At 39.7% G+C, this 27,626-nt stretch overlaps 1 protein-coding gene across 2 annotated transcripts in view; it reads left to right on the top strand.

The window, feature by feature from the left end:
• Positions 1-2,267: 2,267 nt before the first annotated feature.
• UNC79 (unc-79 homolog, NALCN channel complex subunit) overlaps positions 2,268-27,626 on the top strand; it is a 112,515-nt gene continuing 87,156 nt past the window's right edge. For both annotated transcript variants that reach the window (XM_064142466.1, XM_064142475.1), the window contains exons 1-9: positions 2,268-2,427; positions 7,370-7,490; positions 13,031-13,335; positions 16,990-17,160; positions 21,462-21,554; positions 22,757-22,812; positions 23,428-23,557; positions 25,088-25,152; positions 26,913-27,001. In XM_064142466.1, the coding sequence (XP_063998536.1) occupies positions 2,406-2,427; positions 7,370-7,490; positions 13,031-13,335; positions 16,990-17,160; positions 21,462-21,554; positions 22,757-22,812; positions 23,428-23,557; positions 25,088-25,152; positions 26,913-27,001 (1,052 nt within the window). In that variant the 5' untranslated portion in view covers positions 2,268-2,405. The remainder of the gene's footprint in view (positions 2,428-7,369; positions 7,491-13,030; positions 13,336-16,989; positions 17,161-21,461; positions 21,555-22,756; positions 22,813-23,427; positions 23,558-25,087; positions 25,153-26,912; positions 27,002-27,626) is intronic.

Here is a 27,626-nt window from a genome sequence, read left to right as displayed (position 1 = left end):
GGAACACAGAAACACTGAGTGTGCAGGGATGGGGTTAAGAAAATCAGGGCTCACCAGGAGTTGAATCTTTTGAGGGAACATGAAGAGTAATGAGAAGGGCTTTTATGGGAACAGTGGCAACAAAAGGAAGGCTAGGGAAAAGGTGGGTCCATCGCTGAATGGTGCAGGGGATCTGCTGCTCTATGAAATGGAAAAAAGATGAAATACTCAATATCTTCTTTACTTTGGGCTTTTCTGGTAGGACTTGCCTCCAAGGCCACTGGACATTCTGGGACAAGAAGGATGAAACTTTCAGTAGAAGATGGTTGAGTAAGGGAACATTTAAGAAAACCAGACACGCAGAAGTCAATGAAACATGATAAGATGCACACATGTACTGAGGGAGTTTGCCATTATCATTGCTGCTTTTGATTATCTGTAAAATGACAAGGCAAGGAGAGAACCCTGAGAAACAGAGGAGAGCAAACGTTGCTCCTATTTTTAATAAGGACAAACAGAAGCGATCCAGGAAACTACAGGCCTTGATCCCTGGGAAGATGATCATAGAATCATAGAATCATAGAATCAACCAGGTTGGAAGAGACTTCCAAGATCATCCAGTCCAACCTAGCACCCAGCCCTAGCCAGTCAACTAGACCATGGCACTAAGTGTCTCATCCAGGCTTTTCTTGAACACCTCCAGGGACGGTGACTCCACCACCTCCCTGGGCAGCCCATTCCAATGCCAATCACTCTCTCTGTGAAGAACTTCCCCCTAATATCCAGCCTATACCTACCCTGGCACAACTTGAGACTGTGTCCCCTTGTTCTATTGTTGGTGGCCTGGGAGAAGAGACCAACCCCCACCTGGCTACAGCCTCCCTTCAGGTAGTTGTAGTCAGCAATGAGGTCAGCCCTGAGCCTCCTCTTCTCCAGGCTAAACACCCCCAGCTCCCTCAGCCTCTCCTCATAGGGTTTGTCTTCCAGGCCCTTCACCAGCTTTGTCGCCCTTCTCTGGACACCTTCCAGCACCTCAACATCTCTCTTGAATTGAGGGGCCCAGAACTGGACACAGCACTCAAGGAAAACATAATCCTGGAAAACAATCCCAAAAAAGGACAAGAAGGTGATTGAGAGTCAGCAGCATGGTTTTACAAAGAGAAAATCCTGCCTGATCAACCAAATAGCTTTCTACACCAAAATGACTAGCTCAGTGATGAGGGCAGAGCAGTGGATGTTTGTCTTTACTTTAGCAGCGTCTCCCAAAACATTGAGATACGGATGAAGTAAGCAAATTGACAATGAGGTGAATTGAAAAGTGGCCAAACAAACTGCCAGGCTGCCACAGGCATACTCAGCTTACACAGACCAGTATTTTGAGAAGACTATGTGGCAGGCTTTTTTTTCTATAAACATTATGGCTCCCCTGCCTTGGCTGATGACACACTACTGTTTCCACACGCCTTTCTCATGGGTGTGAGGGTCTGAAAAGCTGTTCTAGAAAGCTTCAAAGAAGAAACCAATGGTAACGCCAAGTCAGGATGCGTGGGAAGATGCCAGGCTGCACACTGGTAAAGTAATTTCTCCTGCAGCAAACAAATTATATGGTTACTACTGCACTTCCACAACTGGTATTTCCATCCCACATTAGTGCTGCCCTGAGGGCACCTTTGGCAGTAACCATAACTGGAACTGGTGATGGGGAGGACACTAAGCTCAACACCTGTGTCTTAGAGGAAAGCATGGGAGTCCTGAGATGACTGGCGCACTATAGACACAAGTGAGGAAACTCGGGCAGAGGCACCTGCCTTCGTGCTAGCCTCAGGTACACTGCCCGAGCACAGGGGGTCCAGTGCAGCTGCAAGCAAAGCCTAAAACGGAGTACGCAGGCACAGCCTCATGAACAAACACGAACTGTCCTTGGCCTAGCTTCGTGCGCTCTCTCAGCTGCTCTCAGAACAGGGCATAGGGCCGGGAAGTGCTCACCACCAGCCCCCTCACCAATCCCAAACACCCTCGAAGCCGCAGGGAGCACTGCCGAGGGTTGAAGGTTCATCCCCACATTCCGGCGCGGCAACGCTAGGCCGGCGCTGCCACAAGCTCGGCGCTTGGGCAGGGTAACGTCCCCGCCTGAGGCGGATGCTTCCTCTGAGAGGACAGGACTCCTTCTGCCCCATCTCTTGCGAGGCTCCCCTTACAAAGCCGACCCAGCTCCGCAATCGCCCCAAGCCGGGGCCGCTATTCGCTCTTCCCCTTTAAGAGCGCGTCCCCGCCCCGCCTCGCCCGTCCGCCGCTCCCTGGCCCGCAACCCTGCGGCAGCGGCGCCGGCACCGGCAGAGCTGCCAAGGCGAAGCGGTTGTGGCTGTTTTCGCCGTGCTTGGGAGCAGACGCTCCTGAGCGGCTGAGGAGCAGCGCAGGCTGGCAGCATGTCCACTAAGGCGGAGCAGTGTGAGTGGCGGGACCGGGCAGCGCGGCGCGGGCCGGGACCTGTCCGAGGGGAGCAGGGGGCGGGCGGCGTGGAGCAGCTGATGGCTCTGCCTTGCTGCCGGCTGTCAGCAGCTCTGGAGGGGCAGCGCTGACCGGCCTGCTCCCGCGTTGTGTGCTATCCGCATAGAAGCTAGTGCAAGGGGAGGGGGGGAAGTGCCTTCATTCTGGCTCTTTCTGTCTCAGCCGTTGCGGAGTGCATGGTGGCGGTGGCCTTCCACAGCGTCTCATCTCCCTCTCCCCGCACCTGGCTAGCGCGGTGGCGGGAGGCGACGTGTTTGTGCAAAGGCAGCGCTGGCAATCAGAGGGAAAAAAATGAGGCATTCTGGAGTGAGTTCTAAGATTGAGATCACCGGCTTGGCCCTGGCCCCACGGTGGGAAGCGCGCAGCCTGCCTAGTGTGCCGGTGCTGTACCCTGTCCCAAAGGATGCAGCTACCTCAGAGGCTGGAGATCCAACTGTAGAGGCGGGAGGTGACCCATGCATTGCCACCTTGAAGGTGCTATTGCTTCGAGATAGACTGAGAAAGGAGGTAGGCCATCATTTTTGTCTGTTCTGTTCACCTTCTGAGTGAATGTAGACTGGGTAATAGAGTCCTGCCTATGTGTAGGCTCCTGTACCCTCAAAGTCGTCTAGCAGAAGCCTACCAGCTGATGCCACCCCCTGCCCAGAGACTGGTGTGCCTCCTCACAGCATCAGGTGTTTTAACGACCATGTTGGCTAGATCCAATCCGAGCAAAATCAAATAGCACAGTGGTTGGGATGTCAGCAGCTGGGCTACGCAAGTGTTCCTTGCTGTTGTGAGTACTGATAACGGCTGGCGTCTCTGTGAGAGCTCACATGGGAGGCTTAAAGAGTACTGGGGTAGTTGAGCTTGGTGCCCAAATCAAAGCTACTATCTCTCTTGGTACAGTTTCATGGTTGGGAGTCAGGCAGTCTGTGTCCACTAGGTTGGATTGATGTTTATCATGATGACATGATGTGATCTGACACTTCAGATACTGAGACTTGCTGTCTCCTTCCTCCAGGTCAAGGGGAAAGGATCCTTATGTTTATGCCTGTGCTGATCTGATCTAAGGAAAAGAATACTTACAGTTTTTTTTTCCTTTAGGATTTATTTCTTATTTACAGTGATGGATTATATTGCTATTAAAATATGACGTGGATGATAATTTATTGCTGTAAGAGTGCACTTCTGGCCTCATAGAGACACAATGTTCTGACTGTGTAGCAGCCCTGAAGTGTGCAGTGTTCGAATTGGTATAGTTTTGTACTTTCTGCTTTCCCTACCCCCCGACTGAGTTCTGTAATTGTGTCTTCTTTATACATTAATTATACTTGTTTAACACTAATGTGGAAGAATTTCTGCCAGCTTTTCTTCCTTGGAAATGCCTTTGGCATTTTCTTCTTTTTCTATTCTGCCTTCTTAGTTCCTCCATTTCTAATGCTTTTTGTCTTCTCTGTTTGAACTTCTCTTTCATATTTTATCATTGTCTGATGGGGTTTTTTTTGCTTTTCACCCCCTGGTACTGGTCAAGACACTGCATCTTGGCTTGCCATGTCTCTGTTGCTCTTTAAGATTTACTCAGGGTACAAGTTTCATCTTTTTCCACCACCTAATGTTCTTTTTCATGATGTTACAGGTAGAGTATTTGGTTAATGGACATATCCTGTGCATTCTAACCTATGGAATGTTTTTTGTTTACTAATATTCTCCCCTGACTAGTTCTTATGGCGTTACCAAATGGTTTTTTTTCCCTATATAACTTCAAGATTTCCTCACCTGCCATTTTTAACGAATTATGAACTCCAACAAAGATTGTACTGATGTGCATACATCATTGTCAGGCAAACCTTCAAACCCCAGTGGTTGCTCCTTTTGGTTCTGCCCTCATTGACTGGCAGGAAACAGAATGTCTTGGGAAGGAATCACGTAACAAGTCTTAAAGAATCTCAGTTTACCAAGAGCAGCAACAACACAGTACAAATGAGGAATCAGATTTATTGGAACAGAAGAGATGCTGGTCTAAACATATCTGTGGCTACCTCACATGCCTTTGGCAGGTTGCGTGAACAACAGGTAAAATGGTATCAATCTGGGAGATCATCGAGAAGCCTCTCTTTCTTGTGACCACACGCATCTTGTATCTCATACCAGTGCTGTTGACAGTGATTTTCATCATTCGACTCATCGTGGCATGCTTGAGATGTTCTGTTTTATTCAAACAAAGTTGGTTCTTCTTCACCTTGAATAGCAGTAACTGGTATTGAGTTGTGGTAAGTAATGTCCTGGAAATGCCTGATGCCTGCTCTGTTCTTCTCCAGGACAATGGAGCAACCAGGGCCATCTTTAAAGACTCCTAATAGTCTCACTCTTGATTCAGTCAATGCTAGAGAGTTTAGTTGGGTGTCTGCGGATCCTGGAGAGATACCCAGCAAAGTATCCTGGAATAACTTTGCATATTTTTTTCTGTTAAGACTTTGTTTCGTCTGATGACCTATGTCAATGACTAAATACTCCACAAGATGACATCACTTTTTAAAGTATATCTCTGAATACTCAGAAACTCAGAACACTGGGTTGTTCACACATTTCTGTGTCTTAGAAGCTGACAATTTTGTTCTGGGTTTATTGTCAGAATGCTCTTTGTATTCTGGGAGGCTGTGCTAAAATCGTTAGTGTTCTTGGAAACAGAACCGGGAGGTGAGGGTAAAACCTTTAGCTTAAAGCTAATGCTAATATTTGGACTTTATGAATAAGTTTTCTGTTTTGATATTTTCATATTTTGCCTGGTGCCATTGCATGACAATGCTGATTAATAGGAATAAAAATATTTTCTTTAAATAATCTGGTAAACTGACTTGCAAACCTGGGATTAAAAATGGGATAGAATGACATATGGAATGAGGAAAGGAAAACTGCTAAAATAAACTTCTGTAATCTTAAGTGAAACATATTGTGACCAGTGTTACTACCCTGGTGGATTTGGGCTCTGTGGGAAGCTATTTATGACTGGTCTTACACAGATGGAGATAACCTCCTGCAAAGCACAGGTGATGTGCTACAGGCCTATATGATGGCCTGAAAGGCTCTGATCTTGTTCTTAGCTATACTGATGCAATCCGAGTCCATGTGACAAGTTTTCAGTTGTTTGGAGGGACAGGAATAAGTAGTGATTGATTTTTAATTATCCCTTAATGTCTCCTTAAAATAAATTTTGAAATAAACCACTTAAAATCGAGGAAACATAAAGTCATTGTCCTGCATCCATAGTTTAGTACTTTTGCATATGCTTTATGACAGTGTCCCTAGCTGCATTTTTACTTGCTGCTTTCCCATTTTCCCATAGACTCCAGCCTTATTTAGTTACAGTGAGCTTTCTCCCTGTGATGAAGTGGAGTAATATTGTGAAGGAGACTTCTGTCTGTGGGAGCTTCACTTGCTGCAGATAATGGGAGGTCATGGCCAGTACAGCAGGAAATGGGAGAAAGGATGCCAATGATGAAGGCAATTGGGTGCTGGAGGATGTGGTTTATCATAATGAAATTCAAACAAACACTATTACTTGCTTGATGGTTGTTTGAGTGTTCCTCATTTGATGGACAGGTGATTTGAAATTGACAAACCTCATTGGCTGTGCAGCTGTGGTGGCCCAGTACTTACTACTATCTGTACTGGCAAAGTGACTCGCAGCATCACAAACTGAGCCTCCAGAAGCAGTTCTAGGCTATTTGTTCTTGATGTCTGTTCTTCACTCTGTCTATAATGTGGATACAATGTCATCCCATCTCATCCAGCTTGTCAGTGTGCTGCTAAGTCGGAATGCTCTTGATACGTTTAGATAGCATAGCAGCAACAAGCATAGAAACACCTCTTAGGAAGTTACTATCCTTCTGCTCAGCAGAGGAGTTACATAGCATTTATTAAAAAATTAATATAATTGACAATGAGAATAAACCAAAGTATTAACTGATTGCATGTTTAGGAAGTATGATTTGTCTTTCACACTGTGGAGGAACAAGGTGGAAACTGTCATAATCAATATGCTTAAGGGCTGAAGTAATTCAGAAGTATCTCCCCACTTAACTCGCAGTCTTGATGCATTTAACAAACGGGAAAAAAGGCTTTGCTTTCATTGAATCTGTATCTGCACTGAGTGGTGCAATGACAACTGCTGACTGGTCTAGCTGAAAGCACCGCTGAGCTGGTGCAATCCTCTGCTACAGGCAGTGCACCATTTCTCAGCAGAGTTGATGCATTTGAGCAGAGCAAAAAAGACCTGAGTGTGCGTAGGTGTCTCTGTGTGAGACTGTCTTGTGCCTTACAGCCAACATAAGTCAATGATTCTGTGGTGGGTAAGCCATTTTTTTCCAATATTGATCTTTGTTAAAAAATAACCACTATTGCTTCTAAAACAACAAAAATTTGATTCAGTAAAGTGTAGAGCTCCTATTGCTGCTTGACCCCCCCTTCCCTTCACCTTCTTAAGACTTAAATAAACAGCACAGATCTTTTAATATCTGTAGTTTACTGCACCAAATAAATGTATGGCCTAATACAGCTCTTTTCTGTCTTAGCTTTTGTCTGTGCTTTGCTGTAAAACGTATCTGTCTCACACTAACTTCCTGTGATCCAGTGACTCATTTGTTAGAAATGAATGTTGAGATGGGTGGCTTTGTTTTTTTAATTTGCTAGCACTAATTTGGTCTAAGACAGATGCAGACGTTCACTTCTTTGCTTTCCTTCTGGTACTCTTGCACTGGTATATTCAATTCAGTCAAAATAACAGAACTTTAATTATTATTAAAAAAAAATCCGACATGTTAGGAACAGATGTGATTCTGTCAGTCTGAAAAAAAAGAAACTAAATGAAAGTTTCTTTGTTTGCTTTTTGTCTTTTATGTAGTTGCTTCCAAAATCCGTTACCTTCAGGAATACCACAACCGAGTTCTCCACAATATTTACCCTGTGCCCTCTGGAACTGACATTGCAAATACTCTGAAATACTTTTCTCAGACCTTATTAAGGTAAGTTTTTAACTGATGCTCTTAAAGAAAAGAGCGCTAACTAGTCGTAGGGAGTATTGATTGAATTTGATTTGGATGCAAGATTTAATAGGTCAATGCTCAGCCAAAAAGAGTCAGAACATAACATAAGAAGAGAATGGTATGAATTAGTCTTTTCTTTGGCTGTTGCCCAATTTGCCCAGTTGAGCTGCTGCTGAGTGGCTGATTCTAAAATAAACTTGATTGATTACACATTTGCTTGGCCTACCCAAGACTTAGGTGAATGCACAAATGTGTTCAATTTGTGAAGAAAGGAGTTTGTGACCTCTACAGTTTTAGATACATGTATTTAGGACCTCCTTACCAATCCTGGTGCCTCAGGATCCTAAAGCTATGAGCCATATGAGCAGAACTACGTTTTAATGTGCCATAGTTCATCTGGCTGTTGCATTTGGATTCTGGTTCAGTCCTTTGTTAAAATATGAGTAGAGACAAATTTTGTGTATGGATCTGGGTTTAGATGGCAACCACAGGTCAAGATTGTTCTGACCTGGGGTTTTGATGTAGTCTGATATTTAGTAATAATACATAGTACTAACACCATGTGATTGCAGAGTACATTTTGAATAGGAAATGCTCCCTGCTGTCTTGCTAAAAAGACATGAAAATTTGTGAAGTTTGATTAGAAATTATATACATTTTGTGGTGCTACCTAGTGGATTCATATTTTAAATTTATTTTTGTCTGACACTAGTTCTCACAACCAGAAAAATGCAATTAAAGGTGCATTTCTATGCACACCTTCCTGATTTGTACCTGGAATGATTGTACTTGCTGCCAAAGCTACTCTGGAAATACAGCTATTTGCCTTATTTGATGAGGAAACACTAACTAAATACAATTAATTTGTACACATACCCTTGAGATGCATAGAAGCTGAGAAGCAAGAATTTGAAATTGAAAGAATGGCAGTATTTCTTTCTAATGTTCACTTGAAGTGCATGGGACATGTCAAAATTCTTAACCCTGTTTAGAAGAAGGAAAGATAGACAGAAATACTCATTATCAGTGGAACACTTGCTCACTGCAATTTAATCGCTGTGAAATTTGTTTACCTCATCATTTAGAGTGTTGAAGAAACTTTTGTCAACCAGGAGATCTTTTTTAAAGATTAATTAAATACTGTCTCATTATTTTGCAGCATTGGGAAAAAATGTTCAAAAAGTCACTAAAGATATCTCTGAAATGTGGCTCTGTTCCCCTCTTAGGCTGTTTTAATGGATTATTTGCACAACACACACTTAAATCATACTTATTTATGTAAGATTCTGTATGACAAAACAGCCTCTGCTTAAATGCTCTTAAAAACTAGGAAGCTGAACTTGATTCTGACCATTTTTTCTCCTAGTTGTAACTACCAATTGCTATAATGAGATCTGTTTCTTTTGGGGTACAAGTTCATTGACAGGATAGATTTAGTCTGCTGCTTATAGAAAGAAAGTGTCTTTATACTACTCTGTTGTCTTAATTTGTGGAAGCAGTACAGCGGACATGTCCTGTGTGACAATTTCTTCACTCTTAATGAGCAGTGACATTTCTGGGATTACTAAAAAAGGTTTATACTTAGCAACTATGAGAATGGACAGCAATTCCATTTCTTTTTTTCCTGTTCAGAATGGGACTGAACCAAAATCTGGATGCTGATAATACTGAATCTTATTGAGCAGAAGTGATACTCGTACCTGATACGCAGGTCTACGCAAATGGCTTTAACCTTGATGATCTGGCACCAGAAATTGAAGCCAGGACTTGTGTCTGAATTGAAGTTGACTGAATTCAGATACTCAGCAAGGTCAAACCTACATTCTAAATCCATATAGCTGGGGAATATAAACTATGGGACAAAGTCTGAGTGATATGGTTGAAGTATATACATTTGCTGATACTGAGAAAGAAGATGGATAAAAAACAAAACATACCCTTTATTTAGTGTGGCAGATGGAAAGAAGGAAAATCCCACCCACTGTGTGCAGATCTCTGCAAGATTTACCCTAAAACTTAACAGACTGGCTAAGAACCTTTCTGATGAGTGTGTTCAGAAATTTCTTTGAATATTTTGCATGCTGAGTCTTCTTTCTGCCTCCTACACTGGGCCTCCATTGTGCAAGGTTTAAACATCAGTGATGAAAGTACATGGCAGAGAATAATTTTTTTAGCTGGAGACAGAACATATGCAAGGAATCTGGGCTGCTAAGAGAATACTGATCAAACAGTAGCAAAAGTGGCCATTGATTTTTGGAAGTCTTGAATCTGGCCTTTGGAATAGGATGCTTGTGATCATCTCCTATCTTAAAATAACTCTAAATGAAATTCCCAGTTTGATGTGTACTCTCTTTGCAGCTGAATTTTTTTTAGGACAAACTTTTTTTAATGAACTTATGTTGTCATAAGAATAAGAGAGGAATAGCAATTAGTCAGAGGAATTCCATATGATGATTGGGTTTTACAGGTGATTAATATACTTTTTACCTTTCCATGTGACTGTTCTTCTCAGTGGGCTGTGCCTACTGTTTTGGATCACATTCATACCTGGTATCATTCTGCTAGCTATAGTTGGATCTCACAAAGGATTAATTTGCTCCTTTGCTCTATACATAGCCTCCATACATCACAAGTTCAGGGGTGGAGGGAACAGATGTGGAATGGCTGAAAAAATTAAATTCTGTATTTCTATGAACAAACATCACATAAAATCACCATACACAATGCATAGCACATTGATTCATTTAGTTCTTTAATTTTCTCTTTGGGCAAAAGCATTTCTTTACATTACAGCATGAATTTGTTTCATGCCCTGCTCATTTTCAGTGTTTTCTCCCTCATTTGAGGAATGATCAAAGACTTAATAAGCATCTCACATTTTATTGGAGAAAATTCTCCATATGTATTCTTAAGTAAAATGTTATACATAAGGAATAGTTGTAAATTATTAGTAGTAGCCAATTAATGGCCGAGCTTGTTTTGGTGACATGCAGTTATTTTGTAGGTGTTTTAGGAAAACTTTCTGGAAGGCAATAATTTTAGGACAGACTAGTGACAAAGATGTGTAAATCTTAAAACAGGACCTGGTAGATTTGTTGCTTGTTACAGAGTAAAGTTCAGTGTGGAGTCAAAATCTGCTGAGACTCCCAAGTTCTCAGTACTTGAACAGAAACAGAAGCAAACTGCAATTGTTGTGTCTTGGTTTTAGAGATCTTCCAGATTTTCAATTTTGACTCTTTTGTTTATTGCTTTTAAAAGATATGGATCAGGCAAAAGCCTGAGTCTGAAAGTTTGGGGTCTTTTTTTTTTCTTCTTTCCCACCCCATCTCCCACACCCCCTGCTCCAAGTTTGGCATGCTCACAGCTGTGATATAGATAGGATCTCATGGCCGTTCTAGAAGTGAATAGAAGGATGCCCTGAACAAGTCATAAAATGGTGTGCTTTGGCCTTTAATCCATACATGGGCCGGAGCTTCATGTTAAGAGGTAGAGAAGTCTGTAGAATTCTCTCTCCATCACTGCCTTACACTTTGCAAAGCAAGGATTAATGAATACAGTAACGTCTTGTCTGGAAATGTGTACTTGAATTGATACGTTGGCAAGTACGGGGATGGTAGACAGGGAAGGAATATAATTTAGTAACTTCATGTCTCTAAACATGAGTTACAAAGTATGGCAAATGAATATCAAGCAAATTAAAAAAAGAATCAGCACTCTGATAATTTTAATTTAAATTCATACTAGATCTTAGGTGATTTTTCTGATACACTTTTGTAACACTCTCATGACAGTCACTGTGTTTCTTGTACTGGACATTGGGTAACAGAAGCCAAAATAGTCTGCCAAATATGTAAAGCACAATAGAAAAACAGGAAAAAAAGTTTGTAGCTTTTTAAAATAGATAATGTCTGTCATCTCTGACTACTAGTGCAATGTGATAACTACTTGGCATAAAACTGTTCTTGTAAAAGTGTTTTATATATATGACAAATGAATGGCACCTCTTTTAAGTGCCTTAGCAAGAGTTTAACTTACTTGTGTAAATTGTTGAAATGGCTTGTGAGGTAAAATTTGTCTTTGCTAAGGTGATTATATAATGGGATTTCCATACTGTTAAAGAGGACAGAGATTTCCAGAAGTGCTGCCTCTTGACATAACTCTGCTTTTCATTAGTCAGTGAAAATTTTAATGCCACTGACTTGTCTTTTTTCAGTTTTAACACTGCCTTTGGGAACAGAGTTAAACCAGCTGCTTTTGGAAATCCCTACTGAGAAGTGCAAAATGTGCTTTAAAAAACCCCAAGCATTGTGTGTGGTTGAACATATTTAAAAGTTGTATTATATTTTATAGGCACATATGGAGATGATGAACTAACCCTATAATTGCCTGATAACTAAAGTATAACCCTGATTAAGTGACGATTTATTTCTATTTCAAACAGTGGGATTAAAAAAACCCAAAACATTAGATTGAGATATTTACAACATTTTTAAAACAACATAAGCTGGTTGATGTATAGCCTCTATTTTGATTCCCACTAAATCTTTTTTTATTTTTTTAAATTATCTTTCCTTTAGTTTGTAGTGAGTTTTGTTGAATAATAACGTAAGTAATAGCAGGAATGTATGGTAACAAACTGTCTGATCTGCAGTTACATAATTGGTCTTGCTTGCTTAGCCCTTAGATTTTTGAAGGTAACTATTTACCCAAGGAGTGTTTGTATTCATAAAGTAAAATGTATCCTCCCTAAACATGGGCAAAATTAAAAGCACACATAAACAACCATTATCATTAGCTCACAAACATATGCTAAAGACCATCTACTATATATTATTTTATAACTTTTCCAAATGTAGTTTAGTTAACATTTTAGAAATATATTATTTCTAAATCCATGTGCCTGTTTAAACTTCATTATCTCAAATGATACTGAGTGAGTGGTCATGAAACAGTATCATAAAATGCATACAGACATTATTTTAATGCAATAAACATGTGATTTTTAAGACTATCTTAACAAACACACATGTTTATTCTCTGCTAAAACATGTTTCTGCAAGTGCCACACCTATATTTTGCATGTTTTCAGTTGGTTCAAAAGATTACAGGAGGGAAAAAATAATAGTTGTTTCAAAATCCTCAAAATCTCAGAGCATGGTATCAACCTGTTTTGACAGAGCTATTTTTCCATAGCAAGCACTTCTAATTCTTAGAACTTTTCTTAACTGTGAAACATGGGTAGGGCACTGAAACATGCATTTTTATATTTTTGCTCCTTTTGAACCAGATAACACATGAGATGCAATGAAATTTTCCTACGTTCTCCATTTTGAATTCTCTGATCTTGAAGCATGAAAGTTAACGTTTGGTAGATTTGTAGACAAGCTGGTTTTGGTAGTGATTGCATCTTATGTGGAACATATCTGGTCTTTTATTATTTGTTTTATAGTGTCATTTCAATGTAATGTGCTGTTCTTTGTGTCTTTGTTGTCTCTTTTTTTTCTTTGTCCCCCCAACAGCATTTTATCCCGCACAGGGAAGAAGGAGAATCAAGATGCCTCCAATTTGACAGTGCCCATGACCATGTGTCTTTTTCCTGTGCCATTCCCACTCACCCCATCTCTAAGACCACAGGTCAGTTCCATCAACCCTACTGTTACTCGCTCCCTCCTTTACAGCGTCCTGCGAGATGCACCATCTGAACGTGGCCAGCAAAGTCGTGATGCTCAGTTATCAGACTACCCATCTTTGGACTATCAAGGACTTTACGTGACACTGGTGACACTGCTGGATCTAGTTCCCTTGCTACAACATGGTCAACATGGTAAGCAGGCCCTTGAACCTCTTCCAGTGTGCTGAACTTCAGTGCTGTGAATGGTGCATGAATGCAGTAGAAGAGATGGGCCTAAACCGACCTGGATCTGGAATTCATATCTTCTGCATTGTGTTTATATCCAAGTGTTTGGTTTGACTTTCTTAAATAAAAGATTTTTTTTGCTAACTGTGGATTTGGGTTTGAATTCTGAGGTTGCTTGGGTTTTATTGATATGCTCATGATATGTGACTAAAGTACAGTGGTATGTAACAAATAATATAGATGCGTCTCAAAAAAAACTGAATTTTAAATTTGAATCTATTAGGATTTCTTCAGACCAGTCTTATTGGAGCTTATGTCTTGAAAAGGCACAGACTGCTTACTGCTTGCAAATGTGTATCTGGCCTAAAGAGAATATGCAGATGGAGGGTTTTGGTTAAGGTCCATCTCTAAATGGAGCATAGTATACATTTAATTGGAGAAAAGACATGATAATGGTGATTTGAGATAGCTTAAAAATATTCCTAGGTAAAGAGAGAGTTATATATCTCTCTGACTTACAGAAAAGCCATGTTATGTTTTCAGTTAGTTAATCACAGAATTTTTTTTTTGTGACTGTATTGTATTTGTATTGTTTTCCTTCAAGTTCTGCATATGCCTAGGTTGTTAGTCTGTTGCTTTCCATACTGAGATTTATGATCCCAGTGTTCTCCCTGTGTTATATGGGGAGCCAAGCATTCATTTTCATCATGGTATCAAGGTGTACTACGTACACAATAGAGGAGATTCTTGTCAGAGTGCTACACTGCTGAGATTATTATTCCTTTTGACTTGGAAGCAGTGTGTTTTGAATCAAAGACTACTGTACTAGGAAATGGAATGAACTTGTAAAAGGAGGACTCCTAGAAAATTATAGACTTATTGACTTAACTTCAAATTTTAAAAATGGGGGAATTACTTATGAAAACCATGTGGATTTTTTTCTAAATGAATAACACAGTGACAATTAACAACTGGTGAAGACCTGTAAAAAACAAATAGCATTGAGCAAACATAATTTATTTTTATGGCAGCACAATGGCTCTTCTGGCAGGGTTTTCCTGGCCTTAGGTTTTTGTTGCTGTGTCACTTGATCTCCTGATAGATAGTCTGGATGTATGGTGTTCATGAGTGAGGAAAACAGTCCAGTGGCTCTTGTCAGCTGGAAGGGTATACGAAGTGGAAATCTTGCAAGAGCCTGTGTGGGTCTAGTGTTAATAATGAAAAAACAAAAATTAGCTTGATTGATAGAAATGAGAGAGCATTTTGATGTGCAGGGGTTATCAGATGGTGAATAGCACATTCCTTGCATGAAAGATATCCAATGTAAAACAATTTTGGCAAATTGTGTTCTATTTTGAAACTGCTTGAGAGGAGAAATGTAAAATACTTGTTTAAGCAGGAGGAATCAAAGGCAGATGAAATGAGGGAAATAGTAGCTTGGGAGCTGGACTGCAAGAGATCTAGGTGTTGCAACAAATCAAAGGGAGACTATAAGTCAATAATAGGTTAATAGTATTTTATCAATGCATAAAGAGGTGTTTTGTGTATGAGACATGTGGAGCATTCTGTTGATCATTCTAAAAGCCCTAGGAAGGCCTCAGCTAGAGTAAAATTTTCAGATTTGACCATTTATCTTTAAGAAAGGCATGGAGTATTTTGAAGGATTCCAAAAGAAACAAGCATGATTTGAGGTCTAGAAAATGTGATCAGTGAGAAAAAACAGAAAGAAGTTGTTTTGTCTAGTAGATTGGAGACATGATTATCATATACAAATATGTAAAAGTTGCTGTGGGGAGAAATAAACTAAACCAAGCTGTTTGTGGTTGCAGTTGATTTGGGGTAAGAAGTTACAGGCTTGAACTGCAGCAATGGATTTTTCTTTTTTTAAATCCTTTTTTGTGATAATGATGGTTAAGCATTAGGATGAATTGCCAGAAGGAGGAGTAAACTCTCTTGCAGAATTCTAGGAACAGTTTGGGTAAATATCTTCCAGAGGTAACTTGGTTGAGACATGCTTGGAGCAAGAGGAGGTTGCTTGCTGTTTTTTATGGTTCTGTGTACAGAGAATTAAATACTGCATACAACTTGTTTGTTTCTTCCACAGCTTAGGATCTAACTAAAATAAATGTGGTGGGTTTTTTTTTGTCAAAACAATCAGTGTTGTTTGGGTAAGTACAACTGGTGTTCCTCAGTAGAACTGGTGGTTCTGAGCTTTGATTTTTGATTCAGTCAGATCTTGCAGAACTCTCAGTGCTTAGGTGGTAGATATGTATTGCAAGAGAGAAGCACTCTCTAACATTGTGAGTCTGGTTAGACTTGCCAGAATAACTGAAACAGAATGCTAATTTTAATTCATAATATGACTCATGATATTTCTTAGTATGACTCATGATCTTTGAGAGTTTTAGAGAGGCAGTTGCACAGATGAGACTTAAAGCCTGTGTGACATACCCAAGGTTACAGAGTGAGTAATAAAAAGAATCCCTTTCATGCAGAGAAAAGGCCTTCTGATGTTTTGGGATCATCACAGAGGTTCATTCTTTGGGTTCACTGATGGTGTAATCTTTCCAGAGTTATTTGCCCCAGCTCATTTTCTCATGTGTAAGAAGGAACCGCTCAAGGAGGTTGTAGCCAGGTGGGGGTTGGTCTCTTCTCCCAGGCAAGCAGCAATAGAACAAGGGGACACAGTCTCAAGTTGTGCCGGGGGAGGTATAGGCTGGATGTTAGGAGGAAGTTCTTCACAGAGAGAGTGATTGGCATTGGAATGGGCTGCCCAGGGAGGTGGTGGAGTTGCCGTCTCTGGAGGTGTTCAAGAAAAGACTGCATGAGGCAGTTGGTGCTACGGTCTAGTTGATTGGCTAGAGCTGGATGCTAGGTTGGACTGGATATCTTGGAGGTCTCTTCCAACCTGGTTGATTCTATAAAAAGAAGAAAATGTATAAAGATTCCACAGAGTCCAGATACACAATAATTTATCCCTTCTCTTTGGATCTTGAAATATTGTGTATTTCTTAAGTGTCCTTTCCAAAGAGTTACAGTATAATTAATTAGACTAAGTATGGAAATTCTTGGTGATGTGCCCTTAAAGGCTTGCCCATTTTCCATCTCAATGGCTTCCCAGGAAAGCAAGATCTGTAGTATAATCACATGTTCAAAAAAATACAGTGATGCTTCCTGTGGTGTTTATGTGGGGGGTTCTTTGCAAATCTCTTGAGGGTAATTAAAATCAAAGATCTGTTCTCTGCAAAAAGCATTCTATCCTTTTTCATTCAATAGTGCCTTTGAGCACCCAAGTGCATATTGAATTCTGATTCTAATAAGATCTCTGCTTAAATGCAGACCATTTAATGGTAAATCACCGTATATTAATAAACATATTTTCATCAATTATTTTACTAGCTGTAGTATTCATATTCCCTTCAAACTCTTCCTTCTATTTTGGAGGGATTTGAAAACTATAAGTGAATTTTCTTATGGTCATAGTGATAACTTAGGTTATTTTGAGGGGAAAGCATGAATTTAAACATAATTTTTAGAAATAGTTTTGTAAGCTAAGAAGTGTATAGACATAATTACTTTTCCATGATAATGATTCTATATCTGTTTCCTTTTATTCAACAGATCTTGGGCAATCAATTTTTTACACTACTACGTGCTTACTTCCTTTTCTCAGTGATGATATTTTGAGTACTTTACCTTATACAATGATTTCAACACTAGCTACCTTTCCTCCATTTCTGCACAAGGATATTATAGAGTATCTCAGCACATCTTTTCTGCCTATGGCTATATGTAAGTAGAGCTCATTCTAGTATTGATATGTCTCAGTAACCACAGTGACTGCAGGAGTCAATGTTTGGTCTGTCACAGAATTGTAATGGGGCATTAATCTACTGTGTGTATATGTAAAATAATGGCATATGATTAGTTTTCAAAGGGATATAATTCTGTATTTTTTATGTATTGATTGTGCTGTGCTACTGTGTGGATTCTTCCTTTGTTTAAAGGATGAAGTTTAGCTTTTTAAAAAATAAATTTTTGAGCCTTAGAGAATTTTCAGTGCCAGCAGCAGGAGTTTTGAATACAAGATCAATGGACAGCATGTGCAATTTTTGCATCAGGCTATATCTGGATGCCCAAGAATGACTCTTCTCAGTGTAGTGATGTTGTGATGAATTTTTCTTTTTTTTTCCTCCTTCTTCTTTCCCTCGTTCTCAGACTTTTCTCTAAGTTCTCTGCCTAAATAGGTGTGCCTGCAGTGTTGCCTGTCCATAAGTATTAAGACTGAATATGGCTGAGCCTTTTTTTTCCTCTTAGTTTTTTACTTCCCCTCCTCAGCGGCCTTCACATGATCACACAGTTTTGTAATCCATGCACAATGTGAATCCTGAATGCTTACCTATGTGCTTGGTGAGATTTCAGTAGTAGTGAGACATGTGACTGTTCTGCAGAGAAAAACATTAGGATCAATGCTAAAAGCCGGTTTGAATCAACAGGTCTTTTACTGTGTAGGCAATCAAATACAGGAAAAATTAGCAAGCAGGTGCTCAAAATGCAACTGAATCTGAGTACTAGCTCTAGTTGACCTCTCTTTGAGCAAAGGGCTTGGACAAGATCATCTTCAGAGGTCACTTGTAACATCAGCCATCCTATGATTCAGTGAGAATGGCTTTTCCAGAGCTTTATGGAAAACCACGAGCAGCTTTTGTGCAGAGATCAGCACTGATGCTATTTAAGTGTACAGAAGATGCTGTTAGAACATGGAAAGGAGCACATTCCAGTATTTTGTGATTTTATGGAAATTTATTGCTTTCTGGCTCTGCTAGTCAGTGATTTTGGAATCCCTTAATTCTTCTGTACCTCAGCTTCCCCAAGTAAAACAGCTTCTTGTCATTTGCAGTCATTGCAATGTAATAATTTGCATCAGTGCAACGATGTTTTCTATGTCACTTTAGACACGTGTGATCATGGTATACAAATGAAATTCGCTAAGGTAGATTTCAGGCACTCTTTGAGTTAAGAACAGAATGTGGCGTTGAACTCTCTTTTCTTCCAGTACTGTTAACTTGTTAAAGAACAGCTGATGTAGGTGACTTGTCCTGTCTTGTCTGTCTACAGATACATAAAGTTGTTCTCTGGAGCAACTGGCTGATCCAAGTCTTTGATGGACTTAAATACTATTCCCCTACTGCCCTTGGCAGAGATTGCATCCATGGAGAGAATGGGAGCAACCTTTGTCACACTGTTTTTTACCTCAGACTGGTTAGATCTCTGTATGGAACTAGTCTGCTGCTCTTTAAATTTGGCTTCTACTACTGTCCTAATTTTTTATTGATAGCCACATTTTAATTGCCAGCATAGAGCTGCTGAGTATTTTGAAATTTAAATCCATATAAATAGACCTTGGTGTAATAATTTACATGTGTGGATGGGATCCAGAAAAGAATGAATGAAGTACAGTGAAGAGGGATGTAATAATCTTGGGTCATGTGAAAAAGAACCAGACAGAGGAGAGAATTTATCCATTTTCCTTTCTTTTTTTTTCTAGCTGAGTTCTCTGTTAATTGGTGTTCCATTTTTTTCTCACTGGAAGCTATATGCCCCTTTACAAGGCATGTGCAGAACCTTTCATTTCCCTAGTGTTCAGCTCTGAGTCTAACTGAAAGGGAGGATGCAAGAGATTGTGTAAGAAGCTGGGAAGCCAGATGGGACGAATGAAAGCAACTGGTAGCTACCATTCTGTGCTTCTATCCCAAATGCTTGGTATTTGGGTCCTGGCAGCCAGGCTTAGAAAAGTGCTGTGACTAAGGATGGGAAGATACACTCCACCTCTCTGTGTAGGAGGTTGCTTTCAAAGCCCCATTGCCATGTTATAGCTCAGCAAATAAATACTCGCACTCTGCAGACTTCTTCCAAGTATACTGTTTAATAGAAACCACTTGGTAAGAGTCTAGAAGGAACTCTAGCCACACTGTATGTGTGAGGTCGAAGTTACAGTAGCTTAGCTGCACTTCAGTCCTACTGTTTGTCTTTATCTTAGCACAGTTCACGTAAGAAGGTGTGCTAGCTTAACACAGTCTTTCCCCTACAGCACAGAACTGAGGGAGAGTGACACACAGAGAAAAGCTAAAGACCCTAATATAAACAATATAATATAATGCACAATTACTTCAGCCTTTGTGACAGTTTGGGTGTTACCTGCCTCCCCCCCCCCCCCCCCCCCCCACTTTAGAAGTTACCCAGACTAGGCTCAGTCGGCTCTGGAAATATGAATGAAGCTATTTATTTACAGCTAGCACAATATACAAGCAGTATTTACAGTATATACAGTTATAGACAGAAATATACAAGGTTGTGATGGTTTGGGGGTTACCCCGCCCCTCCCACACTTTGTATTTGCCCCAGCTAACTCAGACGGACCCTGGGAATATAGATGAAGCAATTTATTTACAGCTAGCAGAATTTACAAGCAGCTATTTACAATATATACAGTTATATACAATTATATACAGAAATATACAAAGGATAAACAATACAAAAGCACAACTCCCCTCCCAGAAACCTAGGTCCCCAGGAGGGGCTCTCAAACCACCCCAACACCTCCCCCGGCCCTCTCAACCTTACCCCAGTTCTCAGGAAGAAGAGAGGTGCGGCCAAGAGGTTAGGGAGCAAGGTTAGTAGGAGCAGGGTTAATGAGATGTGACCAGGTCTAAGGCAAAAGCAAGAGTAAGAAAGCAAAATGGAGAAAGTTTTACTTCTTCTTCCCAGAGCTCTCAGCGAGACTGTGAGAGAAGTTGACATCAATTGTTTTCATTTCACTGCCCGTTATCTAGTTCTTTTACCAAAACATTCCAGCTTGCTTCAAACTAGCACAAAGGTAAAAGGTAATACAGAAACACAACTCCCCTTCCAGAAACCTGAGTCCCCAGGAGGGGCTCTCAACCTCCCCTGCACCTTCCCCCCTGCCCCTCTCAACCTTACCCCAGTCCTAAGGAAGAATAGAGGTTCAGCCAAGAGGTTATGAAGTAAAGGTGGGTTAGGCCAAATGGAAGGTGAGGTTAGGGAGATTCAGCTCAGTCAGCAGCCCAAGGCAGAGAGACAGAATGGGGAGAGTGTTACCTAATGTTTTTGTTTCTTCTTCAGCAATACTCTGAGGGAAGTTGACATCACCATTGTTTTCCTTTCACAGCCTATGATCTAGTCCTTCTCACCAAAACATTCTAGCCTGCTTCAAACTAGCACAGCCTATTTGCAAAAAAAACCACAGCAGAAAGTCAGCAAGCCAAAAACCCAAGCCAGGGAGCTACTCCCCCATCCCTCTCTGTCTGGCTGCCATCCCAGTGGAACAGAGCCCACATCCCAAATATGGAACCCAAAACCAGCAACCGTAACAGAAAGCCTCTCCAGTTCCAATCTGAACTTCAAGCCCCATAATACTTTGCTCCATCCAGCACTTTCATTTTGAAGTTGACATGAAGCAGGATGATTTTGAATGACAGTGACCAATTTAGACCTAATCCATGACACAAGGAAAACTTAATTTTTCTGATATGTAGCTATAACTTGAACACATATCATGTGCTCTCTGAAGAGCTATACACAGACATCTATCAGTTGCTACCAGCCTCAACCATTTATCAGTATACCTTAGCTTCAGGCTTTCTGTATTCTTCTCTTGTTTCTTTACCCTCCACATCTTCTTTACCTTTCCTGCAATCCAAGTCATAGATGCACTTGATTATGCAAGTAATATTATTTTGGTGAGTCTGTGGGTTCTGGAGGGAGCCTGAGAAGATCACTGTCTTTGGTTAATGCAGCTCTGAGGATGCAGTCTTACTGACCTGGAAAACCATGTGTGTGTTCTGTGAAGCAATACCATGTTTTTAGTAGTTTTCCTCTTCCAGCAGAAATGGAGTTTCATTCTCTCCAATACTGAATGTTGATAGTTTTATGGTTTTGGTTTGATTTTTTTTCCTTTTTTTTTATAATGACATGGTAGATATTGTGGTAATTTTATTTATTTCAGTGTTGTTCTTGCTTACTTTTTCTGGTTGAACAATAGATAATTTTTTCTTTTTTCCTCTTTTTTCAAGTGGGATCCTCAAAAAGAGAAGGTGTTCCAGCACATGTCAATTTGTCTGCATCATCAATGCTGATGATTGCAATGCAGTACACATCAAACCCGGGTATGTGTGAATGTGCAATACAGTATCAATCGCTCTAAAACTATGATTCGTGAAGTACTGTCAAATGCAACTGGAAAAGCTCAATGATGAGAAAAATCTGTCACATAGAATGAAAAATAAGTGATTTGTTTAAAAGTGGAATTTCTACTTCATGTAATCATTATGTAGATAAGAGATTTCATTGAGATGAAGAAGTAGGGTTTGGCCCAGTATTAGAGACTCTTGATTGCTTGACATCAGAAAGTATGTTGATATGTGGCATCAGTGTTGGAGAGATATCACCACTAAAATTGCCTGTAGAAATTCCTGTTAACAATGTGTCTTATACTGGGATTCATACCCCACCATGCTCACTTCTGATACTGTCTTTTAGAGAAGGCAGAGAATGCTGGCTTGCAGGCTCAGGAGAGCTATGATGAATTTAAATCTAAGTATCTAAACAGGGAATTCTTTCTCACAAAAGCACTGAGTCCCAGTTCAATTTGGTAGGATTCCATAATGAAACAGACAGAAAATTTAACCTGAGGTTGCTGCTGAGTTGACTGTTTCCTAGTTTGTGTAGTTGGGGTGTGTGTGGAGGAACCCCATGCTGCAGTGTGCGCATGAGAAGTACCACATTGTGCTATTTTTGAAAGCCATTTTTATAACTTGGGGGGTTCTTTTTTCTGTGGAATGTTCTCTTTTCTTTATGAATTCCACGTTCCAGCCATTTGAGGAAAATGTTGCCCAGTGGTTTTTGGGAAGTCAAGTATGTAGTTAATCTGACTCTCATGTTTGTTTGATGCAGAGTGGCTCCTATAGCTTTTGATGTACAAGGAAATAAATTATTGTTACATGTGACTTCCATTACTACCTCGAGACAAATGACAATATACTCTTTAACAGCTTTACATTGTGCCAGGTGGGGCGAGGTTTAGTTTAGTTACATGTGTTTGAAGATCTCCATTCCTGTATGAAAAGCTGTACACTCTTAATGCTAATTATCTTACTGCATTCCTTGACAGAAACATCTTAGTGGTATTTAATTTCTGTTACTTTGTGATGACTGTCAGGACTCTTTTGCAAACCCTTGGAAATAAAAAGTAATTAAATGAGGTACAGAGTTTAGGTCAGACAAAGCAAAGACATACAGCTAATTATGTCACTTCTGTAACTTGAGTTTCCATTTTAGTATGGTGTCTATAATGTTTTTTCTCTCTTAGTGTATCACTGCCAGTTATTGGAATGCCTCATGAAATATAAGCAAGAAGTGTGGAAAGTAAGTTTCTGATCATACATACTTGATGGAAATGACTCTACTTGGATAGTTATGAAAAAAAAAAGACTTGAAAATTGAGCTATTTACCAAGAAGTTACAAATGGACTTTATATCCAATTCTTCTTCTGAATTATGGAAAGGAAGGCCCCTCTGATTTTTAGTTTACAGAGGCAGCTCTGTATTTTGTAGACTAGAGCTCAGTATCTTAAATACTACGTGGTTGTGACTCCAGTTAGGGGAAATTTTAATAATGACCAATCTTCTCAGCTCATGTGAGACTGAACTTTTACAAGGACTATTCCTGAGTGTTGTCTTAGCCTGAATCTGATCTGGATCCAGTTATTTATCTATATAATGCTTCTTTACTCTATGGCTAGGCAGAGGCTTCATTTGCTGTGTTGGTCTACTATACAGGGTAGGCAGAAGCTTTTGGATGAGCTGATCAAACTTGGAAACCAGTTAGTCATCTATTTGTAAGAGCATACAAAGGATGTTTTGGTGGGGTATGAACTGTGTATATTCTGCATGTCCAGGTATCTTTGCACTCAAGTAATATGTATTGAATTGTGTTTTGTTTCCTTGCAAAATAAACACTTCATCTGTGTCTTCCCTTAGGATCTACTATATGTGATAGCATATGGACCATCTCAAGTCAAACCTCCAGCAGTACAAATGTTATTTCACTACTGGCCCAATTTAAAGCCCCCTGGGGCAATCAGTGAGTACAGAGGACTGCAGTACACAGGTCAGTGTAGCTGATTTTTGTATAGGCAAAAATAAATATGAAAGAAAATATCAGATGTGCATGAATGTCACATGAGTACAGTTCTGTGATGTACTTTGAAGTCTTTTGTTCAGAAAGTTGGTACTTTTGTAAGTGTGTACAATATCCATTTCTGTGTTTTCAGATGTTATGAAAAATGAAAACTGATTATGTCTAGTAAACATGTTGTGGTACTCTGATACTAACTAAACCAGAACAGCAGAAGAAATAAATACAGTGTTCCAAATGGTCTGTGAAACTGCCTTCTTGGCCTCACAAGAGTTCTGGATTATGTTTGTTTCAATTACTGCTTTGGTTGGTTTTGTTGTGCCAGCTGCTATCACTGTTACTGTTGCTAAGATGTTATCTGGTTGTTACTGTCAAAAAAAGTCAGGTGATGTCAGGTGCAGTCAATGTAATGCACAAGCTCTCAAGGTTGCCTGCAGGGTGAAATTGAGAGACAGTCATCAATGCATCTGGAACTGGAAAAGTGGGTGGCAGAGTCCCCTGTCCACTAGGCTTCCCAGTAATGCTGATGGAATTGGTTTTCTATGATGGGGACTGTCCAGTGGCAATTTGTGACTTGCTTTTTCTGCCTGCCTGTTTCAAATAATCTCTGTCACATAGGAAATGTTTTGTTAACTTTTAACTTTTTGTTAACTTTTGTTAACTTCGGCACCAGAATGCAAAATTTTACACAATCAAATGGGTGGGAAGAGACCGTGGAAGCCTCCTACACCAACTCAGATACATTTTGAGTGTTTGATCTGTTCTAAAGCCTTCCCTTGAAGGGTTGATAGATCTTGGGGTTTTGTTTCTTTTTTTACTTTGAAATTGTTCATCATCACTTATTTCAAGCAGGCAAGACTGTAAACTAAGCATCATATTCTGACTGAATTATTACTAGTGCTGGCTAGACAGGACTATTTTTCTTTATATATATCAATGTTCTGTTAATTTACCCCAGAATGGGAATGAGTATTATCTTAAGTTGCATGACATTTTGACTTGAGAACTTCCTGTATAGCATCCAAATGATGCTACTTGAACGTACCTTTGTTGTTTATGTCTTGACATTACATAGCTAAGGGTCCTTCTATAGCTGGACTAGTTTTCATTCATCATAGCTGCATTTTCATTTGCCTGGAAATGTTACTGAATTTACTCAGCTACTCCTAATATCCTGCTCCTGAAGTGGAAGAATAATTAGTTAATTCAGGTTGTTGGTGAGGTCAAGACTTGTCTATGACAGGGATGACAGCATCCTCCTTTTTCCATTTCTTCATTGAGTTTGTGATTTGTTTCATAATTATGTGCCAAAGAAGCCAGTAGCCTTTTATATCCGAGGTTTTCTATTACAATTATTAGGGGTCTTGAGGAATGGCTAGCTCTTCTATCATATTGTGTAGTACTTATTATAAACAAAAGGCTCTCTTTCTCAGTTGATACTACTAGACACAGAGAGTATAAATATATCTTCTTTTAGTAATCAGCTGTGTTTTGGTTTTGCAGCCTGGAATCCTATTCATTGCCAGCACATTGAATGCCATAATGCGATTAACAAACCAGCTGTGAAGGTACTGCTCTTTCTTCAGAGGTCAAACTGAACTATCTGGTGGATGGGAGGTTGCAATTTAATCTGAGCCATATGCTGTGGTTGTATGCACCTGACCGAGAGCAAGAGATAAAGGAACAGCAAAGCTTGTTGAGACCAAGGGGCCCAGAACTTTGTGAATATGTGCTTTGGTTGCCTAAAGCAAGGTGGCATCTTTTCTCCAACTGCTTTGGACAAAGTCTTGGTATTAAACATGAGGATGGTTGCAGAGAACTTCATAAAATTCTAAGCTGGCTCTTGGCTAATACATGTAAATATTTTCTTAAACACACATACATGTAAATACGCACACAAATATTGCTGCGTGCAGCAAACCTTATGTCAATGATGTAGGGTCATAAATCCATTACATTTGCTACATCCACACTTTCTTAAATGCTTCTGGGAACAGTGATTTCACTGCTTTCCTGGGAAGCCTGTTCCAATGCTTAATCACTCTTTCAGTGAGGAAATCTTTCCACATATCTGATGTAAGCTTCCCGTGGTGCAACTTGAGTCTGTTTCCTCTCAGCCTATTGCTTGTTACCTGGTAGAAAAGGCTGACCTCTCCCTAACTATGACCTAATTTCGAGTAGTTGGAGAGAAAGTTTCCCCTGAGCCTCCTCCTCTTCACCTTGGTATCTTAACTGATGTCATAAAATACATTCTGACTGAGATCCTTTGCTTCAAATGTGTCTTAAAGCAAATAGCAACAAAGATTTATTTACCTCTTCCTGTTTACAGTCAGGGTAACAAAATAAAGCAGCTTGACTAGGATCATAGAAAAATTTCATAGTAAAAGCAAGAAAAGCATTCCAATTCCAGAGCATACTACAGTTAGGTGTACTAATTAATTAGATTTATATCTAGATAAACATGAAATGTACAATTTTCATCTTTATAGGTGAAATACCTGAGTGTTTTTGAGTGATCTCTTAGCTTAACTTTGACAGAACCAGTGTTGAGCAGCCATCACTCAGAAAAATGCAGCCTATTGTCTCTTGGAAAAATGAATGTAACAAACATGGAAAACAGTGAAGGAGGCATTTGACTTTATAAAAATCTTGCACTTGAATGTAGTAAGAAGTGTTTTAAGTGGTTGAAGTATTGTATATGCGTAGTACTCTTCAGCTTTCCTTACACAGTACAAACCACTTACAAATAGATATGTAACTGGCTGCTAACTGTACTATTTTCTGCAGCTAGTTAATGTGGATAGATTTTTATCCATTAATGCAAGACAGAATTTGGACCTATGTTGCCAAGGTAACTATGAGTCCACAGTCTTTGTTCTCTCACTGGAATTGTGCTGTATAGTTAACAACTATGATGACTGAAAATTAGATGTTGCTGGAAGAGCAGTGTTAGGGAGACACAAAAATCCAGACTTTTATGCTACTTTTTCATAGGCAATGGATCTTCTAAGTGACTGTCTTCCTGGAAAAAAGAGCAAAATTGGTCAAAACAATGCAATGTAAATGTGTAACACAAAATATATTTGTCTTTCGGAGAGTGGTAATGCTGATATTGAAGTATGTCCTGTTCTCTCATATTCAGTTATGTCCCTCTCTTTGTTAGAAATAATTTAAGATCCTTTACTGCCAGAAAGGATCCTCAAAATACCAAATGTTCTTAACGTGTCAAAGCTGTGCTGTATTGTATGTCCTAGCGTTAATGTGTTGAACTTTTTCAGTGAGCTTTAATGAACAGATGTGTTAGGTTTTTTTCTTCACTGTGTTTCAGATGTGCATTGACCCATCCTTGGCTGTGGCTTTGGGTGATAAGCCACCTCCCCTATATCTTTGTGAAGAATGCAGCCAGAGAATTGCAGGGTAGGTAAAATAAGAGCTGGAAAATGATCAGGTATAGTCAGATTCCAGTGCTCCAAACTCTCAAGTTATGCTTTATTTCTGTGTGATTAGCATTTAATGTATATAGATAACCCTATTGAAATATATGGAGCACACTGTATGAATAAGCATTACAGAAATGTACCCCAAAAAGATGATAATTTGGATTTAACTTAAACTGTATCAAGTTTTAGATCTCTGAAAGATTGTGTTCACTATGATAGGGGAACCTTGTAAATGTGCAAGCTTTTGCTTGTGAAATGTTTTTTGTCCTCATCCTTTGGTTGTCATTAAAAGCAGGGCATTACAATGAAATCACTTTCACAGAGACTTCAGTAGTTTTCTGTAACTTGTATTTCAGATTGTTTTTGAGGCTATACTGTGAAGCAGCAGAGTAAAGAATTGAAATAGGTCCAGGCTTGTAACTGGAACAAATAGAGCTGGAGAGAAATTAACCTCACTTTTAAAAACAAATTATTTTAAACTTTTCCAAGTTGCTAATTTGATCTCCATTACTTTACAACATCTACTGATACTGGGAGTTTCAATTAGCTCCCAGTTTGGACACTTTTATATCACAGTAGTTGTAGAAAAAAACAGTTACACC

Source organism: Pogoniulus pusillus, chromosome 1 (assembly GCF_015220805.1).
Source record: "Pogoniulus pusillus isolate bPogPus1 chromosome 1, bPogPus1.pri, whole genome shotgun sequence".
Taxonomy (NCBI): Eukaryota; Metazoa; Chordata; class Aves; order Piciformes; family Lybiidae; genus Pogoniulus; species Pogoniulus pusillus.
The sequence above is the reverse complement of the archived record's forward strand: the minus strand, read 5'-3'. Positions and strand labels throughout refer to the sequence as shown.